A 16,203-nucleotide genomic window follows, 5' to 3' on the forward strand; every position below is an offset into this window, starting at 1 on the left:
CCTTAATGCGACCTCTGGCCCTATCATACATCTGGCACAATGTGGTGACAGACACTGTACTTTGGGATATATTAATATAATATTTCTATATCTTTCAGACCTATTCCTGCTGAGAGGAAAGTTATAAGAGAAATTAAAAAGCCACAACTGGATGAGAAAGACCTGAAGGAAAAGCAGAAGCAAGAAAATGAGTATAGAAAAAGATTTAAGGTAAGCTTTGCCTGATTTTGAAGGCAGTTTGTCATGAATGTGTGTGTGTGCCTCCTGCAGAGATGCGTGTTTGTTCTCTGGTGTGTGTTCACAGCTGTACGGACCCATTGAAGTGATCCACATGGCTCGGGTGAGAGAGGACTGGCAGGGCGGGAAGAATGACCTGAGTGTTCAGCATGGGGAAAACGTGGAGATCATCCGTGTCAGCAACAACCCTGAGGGGAAATGGCTGGCGCGAAATCTGAGGGGCAACAGTAAGTCAAAGCCACTGTAAATATAAGTGCCCATAGATACAGCATATTTACATTATTATTGTCTGGTTCTTTGAGATATTGCATGTATACTGCTCACTACAATGGTCAAAGCCAGTCTGTGACAAAGCCAGCCTGATACCTGCAGTAGACTTTAAAGGGTCGCGAAACATCACAACACATTTTTTGAGATGTTGACAGTCATATTTGTGTCCCACGCTGCTAAAAACACTGTTAGGACATATATTTTTCTAAAAAGTGAAAATTGCTTGTTTTTGCGTTATTGCGAATTTTTGAAGCTGGGTCACGCCGACTAGATCCTTGTGTGTATTTCAGCGTGGAAAGTGGCTGTCTGTACTCGCAAGTACAACGTGACGCGTGAGTGTGCAGCATTAAACCATGAGAAAGACTTGGTTAAAACCATGTAGCGCTCTATTGTGAATGAGTTGCAACTTCATTAATATGCATGATAGCTTCGAAGACTTTTTACCCGATACAGTGTTCAGATGGCAGAGAGACGACACGTTGTGTTGCCAAAACAAGTGAAAGAAGAATTGTTTAGAACAGGGGTCTCAAACTCGCGGCCCGCGGGCCATTTGCGGCCCTCAGTGCAATATTTTGTGGCCCGCGCTGACCGCTGTACTCTGACAGAATCAGTGGAGCGGGGAGAGAGAGCGCTCCCCGCTCCGCTGATTCTATCCGTACACAGCGCGCTTGTCACTCAATGCGCGTTGTCGCGCGCGTTCTGATCAGCTGTGTTGTCGCGCTCGTACTCAAGAGCGGTGTTATCGCGCGCCTACTAAAGGGCGGGACCGAGGGTGTGTCGCGTCGCGGGGGCACTTTTGATCATTTTGGAAGGGCACTTTCTATGCAAGACTAAAAAGGGCATGTGCTCTGCACAGGTTGAGCCCTATGTGTGCACGTGCCTGCCCTGCATCTTATATATATTATCAGTCTGATCTCACGAATTAGATCGTACGAATTCATACGAATTAGCCACTAAATGAAAAAGTTACGAATTGCCGTGAGATTGTGTTGATATTATAGGTAGATACAGACTGGTACAGACTGATGTGACTGGAGTGGGGTGGGGGTGTTTTATTTATACATATATACGCCTTTTTTTAGGTGAGGGAATAGAAGTTTTGAGTGAGTTCCCCCACTTTTTTCCCTAGGACTTCAATAAGTCAAAGTACAGGTCTAGACTTAATGATGATCATCTTCAAGCCATACTGAGGGTCTCAACTGCTTCCACTCTAAAGCCAAATGTGGTTCAGATTTGTCAGAAGAAGCGCTGTCAAGTCTCTGGCAGCAAGAAGTAGGCAAAAGATGCCATGTTCAGAAGAACTGTTCATAATCTTCACTCAATGTTCTATTAATGTTCAGGACACTTCATGTTCAGAAGAAATAATTAAAACTGTTAATAATGACATTTGAGGACTTTTTTTTGTGAAATCCCTTATGCGGCCCAGCCTCACCCAGACTTTGCCTCCTGCGGCCCCCAGGTAAATTGAGTTTGAGACCCCTGGTTTAGAGACACTGGTCGTCAGTGTTGTGTTTATAAATGTGCTGCAACGAAGGTTTTGTTTTCATTTCCCCGCTATGCAGCTGGATTCACGTGTAGACTACAGTGCGAACGATTGAAATACGTTTTTAAGTAACATTTTTACCTGAGCTTTTGCATCCGGAAATGGTGAAATCCGCATTTGCCGCTCGTATTTGCATGTGTTGTGAGCATTTTCATGCATAACTATCTATAAATAAAATCAAGAAAAAATACAGTTGAAATGAAGTGTTTTATCGTTTTCAGAGTCTAAACAGTATTCAAGTACAGGAACTGAATGATAAAAATAAAAATATTTCAATAAAATTAATCAAAGTTAAGGTCACAAATCATACATTTTTTTGTACCTGATAGCTTTTAAAATGAACAAACCATTGTTATACAATAACCTGCCTAATTACCCTAACCTGCCTAGTTAACCTAATTAAGCCTTTAAATGTCACTGTAAGCTGTATAGAAGTGTCTTGAAAAATATATAGTCAAATATTTTTTACTGTCATCATGACAAAGATCAAATAAATCAGTTATTAGAAATTCATTCATTCATTTTCTTGTTGGCTTTGTCCCTTTATTAATCCGGGGTCGCCACACCAGAATGAACCACCAACCTATCCAGCAAGTTTTTTTATGCAGCGGATGCCCTTACAGCCGCATCCCATCTCTGGAAAACATCCACACACACATACACTACGGAAAATTTAGCCTACCCATTTCACCAGAGCACCCGGAGGAAACCCACGCGAAGGCAGGGAGAACATGCATACTCCACACAGAAACGCCAACCTAGCCGAGGTTCAAACCAGCGACCTTCTTGCTGCGAGGCGACAGCACTACCTACTGCGCTACTGCCTCGCCGTTATTAGAGATGAGTTAATAAAACTATTATGTTTAGAAATGTGTTGAAGAAATCTTCTCTCTGTTAAATAGAAATTAGGGGAAAAAAAAAAAGGGGGGGGGGGGGGGGGTACTAATTCAGGGGGGCCTCCCAGCTAGCAAAATTCATGTGGCTCAAATCTGGCCCACACCAGACACTTACATCTGGCCCACATACCGCATGGAATGATGGCTCTAGGGCGGTCCAATCCTGTTTGTCAGATCTGGGCCACAAATAAGCCATAGCAATATCACATATTAGCCAGAATTCAACCAAATGAACCAGAACTGAACCTATTCTGACCTAGATCTGGCCTATACCTCACACTTGCTTGGTGTAGCAAAGTACAAAAATCTCAGCATGCATTGCAGTATGAATACGTTCTATAGCTTATTGATGCCTCAGTTTTAGTTATTTGATTTTGATTCTGCTGTTTATGTTGACATTGTTGATTTTCACATTTAGTCTCCTGTTTGTGATGTTTGTGAGTTTTGTTCATTTTATTAATCATCACCGTTGTTGACGTTCAGAAGCTGATTATTGATGTCTCTGTGATTTTTTAGCTTATACAGCTTCATAATTCTGTGGCATGTGCGAGCATGTTATTACGTTACTTTTAGTAATGGATTAAACTTTGGTTAACGTCAGTGAATTATATTACTTCATCACAGGTTGTGTCTCACTTAAGTTTATTGTTTTTATTTTGTACTTGGCTTGTTTGCTGTAATGAATAAACTTTTCAGGCAAAGTTCTTAAATGTTACAGCAGCCCAAAAGAACATTTATATTAAGAGGTTCAGGGCTGTGGGCTAACTAAAGCAAACGCTTTTCTCCATGATGGTGTCTTTAGTCTATGTCAGGGGTGGGCAAACTCGGTCCTGGAGGGCTGGTGTCCTGCATAGTTTAGTTACAACACTAATTAAACACACCTGAATGTGCTAATCAGTGTCTTCAAGATCACTGGAAATCTATACGCAGGTGTGTGTGATTAGAGTTGGAGCTAAACTGTGCAGGACAAAAGGGCTGTTTCTCAATATGTGTTCTTCAGCGGTCTTGCGTCCTCGTGTTCTCGTGAAATGTCATCATCAGCTGCTTAAGTTCAGTTCCAATACACAAGAAAATACCGCAAGTACGGAGGACGCGTGAAACTTCCCGGATGTGATCTTGATATCGAGGACGCACCGATGCAGACTTGAGCACCGAACTCGCTCTGGAAATCCCGGAAGTCATTGCGACTGGAGGTGGGAAGCGCTGCATTTTATCTAGATTTATTATTAAAGTTCATAGATATGAACTATTTACCTCAGGAGTTTCCCTAAATGAGACGGTGAAAGTAAACATTACCATGGACATCTTAATAAAGGAATAAACACATTAAGGGTGTTTGTTTGCTGAAATTCGTATTAAAGTCTGTTTTATTTATATTGTGCCACATATATTTATAATGTTTTTATGCAAAGTATATATTTTGAAAAGAGGAAAAACAATAAATCGTATGAAGGCTTTAATGTTTAAATAATTTACCATTTAAAACACGTGAAGGTCATGTGATCAGGAAGAACACAGCATCTCAATTCTCAAAGGACGCGTTCTCTGCCCTAGCGGTCTCCTGAGTTCGTTCTTCCGAGGACACCTGGCAAGACCGGTCTCCACAAGAACACAAGTCCGTTCTCTGAGTTCTTGGAATGGAGAAACAGCCAGGGCCTCCAGGACTGAGTTTGCCCACCCGTGGTCTATGTGGTCCACATACGCTTTAAGATAACTGGGCCACATTCGCCATATCTTCTCTAGGCCGCTTTAGGCTCACAGCCACATTAGCCAGAGCTAACTGTGTTGAATATTTGCCAAAAGTGGCCCACATATGTTTTAGGATAGCTGCGCCACATTTTCCATATCTTCTCTTGGCCACTATAGGCTAACGGCTGGATTAGCCAGAGCTTACTGCGCTAAATATTTGCCAAAAGTGGCTCACATATGTCTTAGGATAACTGGGCCACATTTGCCATATTTTCTTTGGGGCACATTAGGCTCACAGCGGCATTAGCCAGAGCTTACTGTGCTAAATATTTGCCAAAAGTGGCCCACACATATGTCTTAAGATAACTGGGCCACATTTGCTATTACACACGTGAGCCACTTTAGGTTTAGACCCAGATTACTCTTAAATGACTATGCCACATGTTTGCCATCTGTGGCCCACTTTTCTCCATCATTTGGGCCAAATTTATCATTTTCCAGATGGGCCACATTAGGCTCACATTCAGATTAAAATTTGCCTTAAGTGACAAATCTTTGCCTTAGATGGCCCATATATGAATTTGAATCTTAAGCCCCCCTTTGCCATTGTACAGGTGGGCCACTTCAGGCTCACATTCATTTTGTCAGGGCCGAAGGAAGACCACCAGTGCTGCAAAACTCTCTAAAGTGGCCCACGTTCATATGCTATCTGGACTGTTACTATAAAAAGTCATAAAGCTAGCTGTATGTGTTTTCTGTTGCAGTCGGCTACATCAGTAACTCCTGTGTTGATGTGGATTATGAGGAAGTGAAGAGGAAAATCCGTGGTCAAGCTGCACCTCCCTTCAGCCCTCCTTTAGGTCTGCCGGTCAATGATGACAGCAGCTCCAATGACCCCATGGACAGGTGAGACTCTGAGCCTCCTGTTGGGGTAAAACAGTGGCTGCTTTCAAATGACTGAAAGGTTTGTGCTCATATTGTGTTTTTTCTCTTTACAGCAGTTTTTACAGTGATGGTAGGTACACAACACACCGACTTCTACATTCAGAGATAAGACTTCTCTAATATGTCCAGCTGCAGACCCGCGGACCCACACGCTTTATACCACGCTATATTTTTATGCTCTAACTTTATTTCATCTTCGGATGTACACCATTGATTACACCACGATAGTGTCCATGTTCAGGCAGAACATCTGAATGGGGTTAAATGGAATGCCCTAAGCCAGGGATGTCCAAACTCTGTCCTGCAGGGCTGGTGTCTTGCAGATTTTAGCTCCAACTTGCCTCAACACACCTGCACGGATGTTTCTAGAAAGCCTAGTAAGAACTTGATTAGCTATCCCAGGTCTATCTGATTGGGGTTGGAACTAAACTTTGCAGTATACCAACCCTGTAAGACCGAGTTTGGACATGCCTGCCCTAAGCCGTTGAGCATCTGGAAAGTGCAGTGTTGTGACATCACAATTGTGATGAATTCTAGGACATATAAGTGCTGTAGTCAACATATTAAGCCGACTCACTCCCTGTCAAAATTTAGGGATCGAGGGTATGTTCATGTACTGTAAGTTTCCCTCATTCACTAGATAAAATGGGACACAGCCTAAATTACTTAAGAGTTGGCTGGTTTTGCACTTTTGAAAGGGACAATGTTTCTAAAACTAAGATAGTTATCTTTAATTATTTGAATTAACCGTGAAGCACTTCCTGGAACTGTTTGAGTCTACATAAAACACATGACTACTGAACATTTTGAACTTCCGTTGTCACAATTCTCTCATAGACTGCATTCGTAATCGCCTACTACTTAGTAGGTACTGCATTTGAATTTAAACATTAGTGGTGTGAACCTATACTGGTCTCACGGTTCGGTTCAGTTACGATTATCATGCCTTCGATTCGGTTCAATTCGATTTCTCGGTGCATCACGGTGCATTGACGATGCTTTCCATACACAGTGTTATATTTTGGGAGGAGGCTATAACAATATAAACACACACACACACAGCACCACACTGTCTCCCATTCACACACATACACAAACATAGACAGCACCAAACAAACACAAACACACACACACAAAAAAAAAAAAATGAAGAAAATGAAGTACTTTTCCGACGGTCCCTTACTGAGAGCTCCGCTAAGCGCGAGCTTTCCCGGCTAAACGCATATTGCAAGGGCCTAAACGGAGCAGTGGTCGTAATGTCGAGCAAAAAAAAGAAAAAGTCAGCTGTGTAACATAACCAGCTTTGTCTTTTTGTTGGAAACACACTTTAGATCTTTTTAGGGTAAGAGGCAGGGCCGTAGTGGGACTCCTTTTCAGCCCTGGAGTTTCAAGCCTCAGACCGGCCCACCTCAGTTCACGACTGACTATATTAAAATAAGGTCATTTCCAAATCAGTTTCTAATGACACTATCACGTCTTTTTTTGAGAAAACAGCTGCTTTAGAACTTAAAATGTTCAACAACCCAAACAGTATTATATGTCTCAACAATAAAAATGGAAAAAATTACTCAGACGAGGATCGAACCCAGGTCTGCCGTATCGTAAATTAACGTGCTATCCACTGAACCACAATTGCTGTTCGGTGTTACGTCTCATCGATGTTATATCATCATTAACCTGCAGGCTGCAACTTGCTCACTGAGCTGCGAGAAAAAAGATAAAAAGAGTAGAGCTGCGGTAAAATAATGAATAAAAAGGCTGTGGTCAAGTAAATAAATAAATTAATTAAAAAAGTGTGACTGCTGAGAGCAAAAGATTCTGGAGCTTGAGTTATTGCCGTCTATAACTGAATGTGTCAGGAATATCGAAAACAAAAGCAACTTGACCGCGCTCATTTCTGGCGCCCCCTTGGATGTACAGCGCCCTTAGCATTTGCCTATACTGCCTATGCCACGGGTCGGCCCTGAGTTAGCTCCTGAGTGTTGTAAATACCCACGCTCACCTCCCTCGCGACAGAGCGCATAGGAGATAAATGACGTCAGTACATAATAACCGGTTATGATTATTACTGAACCGATACCGAATTGTCCGCATTTTGATAACCCTATAAAACCTGCTACTCTGCTGCTAGAAAATTACGTTCTATACAGTATAGATGTCAGTAGTATGAATGGAACTTGGGCGTGCTACATCACCATTTTGTCGTCATCACATGACCTACCCATGTCAGTTGCGTCGCTTCACTCCTTTTCTTGAATTCTTTTGAGGTGCATCATGGGATAGTGTTGCATCAATTGGATGTGCACTTCAGAATCTCGCCGGAAGGTCATCCCGGTACTTCTCGCATACTGTTTTCCAAATTACATAATTCAGAAATACTTCTCAGCTCGCATACTGTCTAGTATGAAAGCATGCGATTTCAGACGCAGCTTATGGCTCTTGTTTAAACCTGGTCAGTGGTCACTTAATTAGTTTTTTTCTGATTGCATAGCTAGCTGATCATGAAAAGGACAAGTGTAAATGCCCTCCGAATTGCATTCAAGACGGATATACAGTTGAAGTCAGAATTATTAGCCCCCCTGACGTATTAGCGCCCCTGTTTATTTTTTTCCCCAATTTCTGTTTAATGGAGGGAAGATTGTTTCAGCACATTTCTTAGCATAATAGTTTTAGAAACCTATTTCTAATAACTGTTTATTTCATCTTTGTCATGATGACAGTAAATAATATTTTACTTGATATTTTTCAAGACACTTCTATACAGCTTAAAGTGACATTTAAAGGCTTAATTAGGCTAATAAAGTGAACTAGGCAGGTTAGGGTAATTAGGCAAGTTATTGTATATCAATGGTTTGTTCTGTAGACTATCAAGAAAAAAAATAGCTTAAAGGGGCTAATAAAAAATTAAAAACTGCTTTTGTTCTAGCCGAAATAAAACAAATAAGACTTTCTCCAGAAGAACAAATATTATCAGACATACTGTGAAAATTTCCTTGCTCTGTTAAACATCATTTGGGAAATATTTAAAAAAGAATAAAAAATTAAAAGGGGGCTAATAATTCTGACTTCAACTGTAAATCTAATCACTCATCACTCCACGAGGTGCTCTAAAACGCACTCCAGACAAAACGGAACTGGCCTAATCTAAATGATATGCATCTGGCTTTTAAAACCACACACAGGATTTTTGAATGCTGTATGCAAATTTTACTTCTCCCAAAATGTAAAAATAAACATGTGAGAGCACGTTATGGACTATGAATTGGGTATAACATCACAAATCCAACACTCACAGCAATGCCACAGACCAATTGAGATGTTTGTTTTAATTAATTATTTATTTACTTTCATTCTGTTTCTGACCAGTCATTAATCATTAAAAATCTAATTTGTTTGGTAAATTAATATAATATAGCAGTGATTAACAACAGAGATGCATCGTGCACCTGTAGTCTGTAAATGAAGAGGTGGAAAAAAACAAATATAAAGTTTGGTACTTTTAGAAAGGGCAGAGTGTTTGGTTTGTGGAAGAGCAGGTTATACACAAATTAAAGGTGCTGTATGTACGTTTTTGACTCTTCTAAAGCAAAAAATATATATATACTATTATATGTTTGCAGATATTTAGGAAACATGCTAATTGAACATACTTTATTTGCTGAAGTCAGATATGCTGCTTTGAAAATGTGCGTTATGTGCCGGAACGTGTTTGCTTTGGTTCTTTTGGCCCGCCCACTGCCAGTTTAGCCAATTATATTTCAGCAGCCTGGCTTGCCTTGGTGGAAAACAGCGTATTTCATTCAGTCAGTCAGAAAGACTCTAAAAGCATGCATCCGTGACCAAAATGCGACCTCCGGTTTACAGTAGCAGACTCCAAAATGAGACGCAGATTCAGAGTTCCACATGAGGATCTTAATTAGCAGATAATTTAAATATTACAAATGCAAGCATTAGGTGAGCAGGTCACATTGTAACCCCGGTCCTAAACCTAACAAAGTATAAATCAAACAAGACTCAGCAAAGTGTGTCAAACAGTGCAGTATATATAGTCACTGTAATCAGTCCTTGAGCAGCTCCCGGCCGTGTGTGGCATCAAAGGAGAACCGGAACAGGTGTGTGAGGTGCATGACAGGATTTGTAGTTTTTTTGGTGATAGATTTGTAGTTCTCCAGTGATCTGTATAGACTTGATTGCTGGTGATTGTGACAGTAAGGGGTAGTAAACCACAATCACTATCACCAGCAATCTAGTTAAACACAAGGGAGTTGGTTGAACAAACACAAAGTAATTATCTCATAACCTACAGTCAAATATGTTACGGATGATCAAAATGAACATCAATAAAAAATCAAAAGATATATTTGTAGTATTGTGTGTATTGTTAGTAATACTGTACAAAAAGCATGCATTTAATGATACACAACAGCGACTAATATTACTAGGGCCAGACAGAATCTGCGGACGTTTTTTGCTAATTCTGCGAAGAATTTTGGTACATGTCTGCGGATTTCTGGGGTATTATTTTGGGAGTATCATAACTAAAACCTTAATATATGAAATAAAAAATACTATCTTTTTAACTTTTATTTAATGTTTAAAATGCAAATCCAATTAGATCCACTTTATTTGGTAAATAAAGCAAGTTTGTCAAATAATATATCTAGTAAAAGACAGAAAATATTACTGTACACACTGCACTGTACATCAATCAGATGAACATTTTCACATTAGTCAATAATATTACTGAAATGAATTTAAAAAAACGGAATAAATATAGATTTACACGCATTTACTCAAGTAAATAAACAGAATTATTAATGGCCTAAAAATATGCGAAATTCTGCGAGCACAGATTCCGGATGGGCCTATTACCTATATATGATGCTCTTCGGCCTGGATGTAGTGGCCTGAAATGAGTGGGTCCGCAGGCCTGCAGCTGGATATATCTTGACTTTTCTGCACTGCATTGACATGTTTTGGGTTCTGCTGTTCTCAGATGTATATGATGACGTGGACCATGACTTTCCTCCTCCCCCTCCAGAGATCAGGTTTCTATTCTCTTTATTATCATTTTCTTAACAAATAGACCTCAGTTTTAGACCATCACTTTACACATCTGGAAATGAGGCTGAGAAAAGACATGTACAGCCTGTTTAGTGGGTTGTACTCTTACGTACATTAAATGTCAATCATTCAAAAACTACAAAATACAAATGATTAGAGTAAAGATAATAATAATAGCCTGGGTTTTTGAAAATTTGATGTGAATTAGGATGCAGAATGCACAGCCTAAATTTCCCTGCAGGCACACGGCGTCAACATGATGTCAAACTGATGTTGGACTCCAACGTCATGGGGACGTTGGATTTTGTTTGAAAATAAAAATCGAGTTGACATCAGAACTTAATGTCAGGCCGACATCAATGTTCAACGTCTAACCTAAAATCAACCAAATATCAACGTCTAATCATGTTACACCTTAACGCTGTTTGGACATTACCACTGTGACATCTATCAGACATTGGATTTTGGTCACTTTCCAACGCAACCTAAACATCAACGTAATTAAGCAAGTTATTGTATAACTATAGTTTGTTCTGTAGACAGTAGAGAAAAAAATATAGCTTAAAGGGGCTAATAAATTTGTCCTTAAAATGTTGTTTAAAATTTTTTAAACTGCTTTTATTTTAGCTGAAATAAAACAAATAAGACTTTATCAAGAAGAAAAAACATTATCAGACTTACTGTGAAAATTAGCTTGCTCTATTAAACATCATTTGGGAAAAAAAAACATTCAAACGAGGGCTAATTATTCTTACTTCAACTATATATTATATATAGGGGACATTATACCAGAAACGTGCATTTTCACTTTTTTTAAGTGAAAGTCATTGACCTTTAAGCTTGATGTCCTCAAAAAAATTACACAAACAAACATAAACACATACAATTCAATGCTAGAATGCATCTTTGATCAGTCAGCTTCTCCTCCATCAAATGATGTCCTATCTACTGAGCCACGGCCTTAAATGTGTATTGCATGCATTTTATGTTAACGTTAATGCAAATGTGACAGGACTGACAGAAACATGGGCACAATATTATTTATTTGTGGAATTTACTTATAATTTCATGTTTTTAATCAACTGATGTGAATAATAACAACTTAAAACATGCTATTTCGGAAGTTTGTTTTTTTCCCTAAATAACAGTTTTTAGCATAACAAAAACTATTAAAGCTGTAGGTTCAATTGGACTGAGGACAAGGTTTTTACATTTGTAAAGTGTTTTTAATAAAGAAAAAAATCAACCATTTTTGGGATGAAATACTTTTTATTCACTGTATTTATGTTTTTATTTCAGGGACAGATAATGTACGTTTCTTGTAGAATGTACCATAAGGATGAGTCGGGTTATGAAAACAATTTACATTCAGGTTCACAGTGACACACTCACATAAAAAAAAAGTTATCTGGGGATTAGGAATGCAAATGTGTGAATACGCAGGATTAATTGTTAAACCTTGGCAAATACAGAACTTGTGAAACATGAAGCAGATACACGATTAGCTCAAGTGTACTAATATCACATTGTTGTTTCTCTCTTCAACTTACTGTGCTATAAACAAATCACAAACTTATTTTGACTCGTATGTTTATAGATAACTGCTGAAAACTATCATAGTTATTTCCTCTAATAGACCATGTGTGTTTTTTTATTACTGATCAAGTATGATTTATTTTTATCATTAATTATATAAAGAAACATCATTACATGCCTTTTGACTTCAGAACATGATTGTGTTACTAATTTAAACACGTTTTGTTTGCAGCCACGATCCGAAATTGACCAAGAAGGAAGAGAAAAATATTCGAAAGAAGTTTAAGGTGCATCTGTTTACTTGTGTCTGTTTTTATTTCACACGTTTCATGCCCATAGCCAGGTGGGGGGTCCCATGGCCAAAAGGTCCAGAATTTGTCCTTTTAATTATTTTATGTAATTTAACATTTTATAATATTTTTTGTATAATTAATATAATATATTTAATTAAATTAATTAATTAAATAATTTATATTTAATATATATTGTAATAAAGTGTTGTTTTAAATAACTCTGGCCAGTGATTCGAATCCCATTGACAGTAGGGAAAGTCTTGTTTCGCTACTGTATTGTTTTTAAACAGAGAAAACATTTTACTGGTCACTTCTATTCTAAATCTTAGACCTTATTTCTGAAATAAAAATGAGCAATAAAAAGGTGTGAAGCACCACAAGCGGACCATATTACATTAATTTGAATATTTTTTGGCTGTTGTTAATATCCAGGAATTTTCAAATGTACTTTTTTTTTTACCAAAGAGGCGGGAAAAATTCAGAAGAATTCATTATTGTTGTATTTTTATTATTTATTTATTTTAAATTTTTTTGTATTCATTAATTTTTTTGGCTTAGTCCCTTTATTAAACTGGGGTCGCCACAGCAGATTGAACCGCATATTGTTATTGTGGTTGTTATTATTATTATTTAATAATATATTTATTTATTATTACAATTATTCAATTACAATTTCTTATTAAAATGGCCAAATTTTGACCAGTTTGTTTTACGTCTAAAAAATGACAGTAGACTACATTTTTTTAACTTTAAAACTTGAACAGATTCCTATTTTTTCCTAATGATAAATGCAATAAATTTTTATTTTAAAAACTAGACTTGTTTTAATTATTCCTTATTGCAAATTTTTAGTAAACAATTTTGGTACATCAAAAAGTGGGATTATGATGACATCTGACGAGCTAATCCCGCAAAAAAAAAAAAAAAAAGTCACTAAAATGCAGTATTTAAATCTCATAGTTAAATTGAAGCTTAAGCGTATAACTGCAAAAAGGCCCATTTTTTGAGAAAAAAAGAACCACGGCCCTACAGAAAAATCCAGCTTAAACCAGCCTAGGCTGGTTGGCTGGTTTTAGCTGGTTGACCAGCCTGGTTATAGAGGGGTTTTGGCCACTTCCAGGTTGGTTTCCAGCCATTTCCAGTCTGGTCTTAGCTAATCAGGCTGGGAGATGACCAGCTAAAACCAGCTTGACCAGCCTAGCCAGGCTGGGAGTCCAGCCAAAACCAGCTATGTACAGTTTAAACCAGGCTGTTCAAGGTGGGTTTAGCTGGTAATTTTCCAGCCTGACCAGCTAAGACCAGGATGGGAATAACCTGTAAACCAGCCTGGAAATGGCCAAAACCCCTCTAAAACCAGGCTGGTCAACCAGCTAAAACCAGCCAACCAGCCTAAGCTGGAATTTTCAGCAGTACCCCTTTCACCAGGCTGGCTACAGGCCTGCATTTGCTTTGATCATTGTCAAGCCCTCCGGGGTTTCTTAACTCCAATAAAATATAAATGTTTGTAATGTATTCAACAGTTAGAGGGGCCTATTCGAGTTTTGTACACCATGACGGTGGATCCCAATGCAATGTTGAAGAAGCGCGGGAGCAATGACCTACCAGTGGTCCGTGGAGAGATTCTGGAGGTTCTACAGGAGACCAGCAAGAAACAAGTTCTGTGCCGAAATAATGATGGCAAATGTGAGTCAAACACACCACCTGCTGGATGAGTTATGCTATTGAATTAAAAATTGATAACGCTGAGAGAGAAATGTCTGATTTGGTCGCATAGAGGTATGAAATATTCTGTTTCTCTTTCCACAGATGGATATGTACCCCTGGATTACCTTTTACCTGAGTGTGTATAACTAAATTCATTCATTTGAATAATTTAATAGTTTTATTATTTGTTTTTTGTCTAATCCTTTGTTTTGTTTCCTGTTTTAAAGGGAGAGTGATGTTTACGATGACATTGAAATTTCTTCAGGTTGATCATTTTTCCACTATTATTATGCCAGCTTTTGTTCAATACGTGGGAACATTTTATTTTGCATTATACATTAGCAACTAAATGCGATATCTTTATGATTTATGTATTGTTTGTGTTTTTGTTTGTTTGCAGATATATATGACAATGACGACAGCTGACCTGCTCGCTGAAGATGCTCTCATCCTCCATGCAAAAGTGTTTTTACCTGAGAAAGTAAAGAGATGCTGAAAATCTTTTTCTGTTGTGAATGGCTGAGTGATACTAAAGCTCAAAGCGTTTTACATTGTATAAACAAATTATGTGGAACATTATAATTATTATTATTACTATTGAAAAACAGAAGAAAAAAAAAAGTCTGACATTTTTGTAATTATGATGGAGATGCTTGCATACCGCTAGATCTCTCTCTCTTCTCTCTCTCTCTCTCTCTCTCTCTCTCTCTCTCTCTCTCTCTCTCTCTCTCTCTCTCTCTCTCTCTCTCTCTCTCTCTCTCTCTCACTCTCATTTTTAACAACCAGAAACAATTCTTCATACTGGGGTTTGTTCTACATGTAGATTACTCTGTTAGCTGGATGATTGAATATTGAATGAACAAATTAACAAACAAACGATCGAAGGAAGGAGGGAAGGAATAAATGAACGAAGGAAGGAATGAATGAAGGAAGGAAGAAGGGAAGGAAGCAGGGAAGGAATGAAGGAAGCAGGGAAGGAATGAATGAAGGAAGGAATGAAGAAAGGAATGAATGAAGGAAGGAGGGAAGGAAGGAATGAATGAAGGAAGGAAGGAAGGAAGAAGGGAATGAATGAAGGAAGGAGGGAAGGAATGAATGAATGAAGGAAGGAGGGAAGTAATTAATGAATGAAGGAAGGAAGAAGGGAATGAATGAATGAAGGAAGGAATCAAGGAAGGAAGGATTGAATGAATGAAGGAGGAAAGGAATTAATGAATGAAGGAAAGAAGAAGGGAATGAATGAATGAAGGAAGGAATCAAGTAAGGAAGGATTGAATGAAGGAAGAAGGGAATGAATGAATGAAGGAAGGAGTCAAGGAAGGAAGGAATGAATGAATGAAGGAAGGAATCAAGTAAGGAAGGATTGAATGAAGGAAGAAGGGAATGAATGAATGAAGGAAGGAGTCAAGGAAGGAAGGAATGAATGAATGAAGGAAGGAAGAAGGGAATGAATGAATGACGGAAGGAGTCAAGGAAGGAAGGATTGAATGAAGGAAGGAAGGAGGGAAGGAATGAATGAATGAATGAACCAAATTAGCCATTAAACATTTTTCCGGGATCTGTCAAATCATCTCAGATGTTTTTAGAGAAGTATAAAGACTGAAGCACAGCACTGTTCACTTGGAATAAAGCTTTCTTCATATTTTTCGTTTTATTCTGTGGTCTGTTATTTACTTGTATTTTACTCTTACAGATATTTTACTTCAGTTTTTTTAACAAACACTTCAAATGTAAAGCCAGGCCAACAGAGCAATTCTTTGCCAACCCACATGATCTTTGTTTTATTATTATTAATGTTTACGCAATCGAACATTTAATGTCCTGAGGACAAATCGTCACCTTAGAATTATAAGGTTCTGTCTGACATTATTGAGAAAATTGAGTTATTGACATTTTCTTGTTAAATGACAACTGAATAACATGATGGGATGGTTTATTTTATGTTTACATTTTAAGACTTTTTATTTAAAAAACAAAAAAAGGTTTTATCTACAAGTCAAACTCTCGCTTGGCTATATAAGGTTCT

The 16,203-nt window shown here is 38.2% G+C and overlaps 1 protein-coding gene across 1 annotated transcript in view; it reads left to right on the forward strand.

Moving 5' to 3' along the window:
• Nucleotides 1-15,831, forward strand: part of si:ch73-40i7.2 — a 32,245-nt gene extending 16,414 nt beyond the window's left edge. The window contains exons 7-16 of the mRNA XM_073916283.1: nt 99-210; nt 305-464; nt 5,400-5,541; nt 5,634-5,650; nt 10,577-10,628; nt 12,413-12,467; nt 13,994-14,156; nt 14,280-14,313; nt 14,405-14,442; nt 14,578-15,831. Of these exons, the coding sequence (XP_073772384.1) occupies nt 99-210; nt 305-464; nt 5,400-5,541; nt 5,634-5,650; nt 10,577-10,628; nt 12,413-12,467; nt 13,994-14,156; nt 14,280-14,313; nt 14,405-14,442; nt 14,578-14,603 (799 nt within the window). The 3' untranslated portion in view covers nt 14,604-15,831. The remainder of the gene's footprint in view (nt 1-98; nt 211-304; nt 465-5,399; nt 5,542-5,633; nt 5,651-10,576; nt 10,629-12,412; nt 12,468-13,993; nt 14,157-14,279; nt 14,314-14,404; nt 14,443-14,577) is intronic.
• Nucleotides 15,832-16,203: the final 372 nt, after the last annotated feature.

The sequence above is a fragment of the Danio rerio genome, chromosome 11 (assembly GCF_049306965.1).
Source record: "Danio rerio strain Tuebingen ecotype United States chromosome 11, GRCz12tu, whole genome shotgun sequence".
Classification (NCBI taxonomy): Eukaryota; Metazoa; Chordata; class Actinopteri; order Cypriniformes; family Danionidae; genus Danio; species Danio rerio.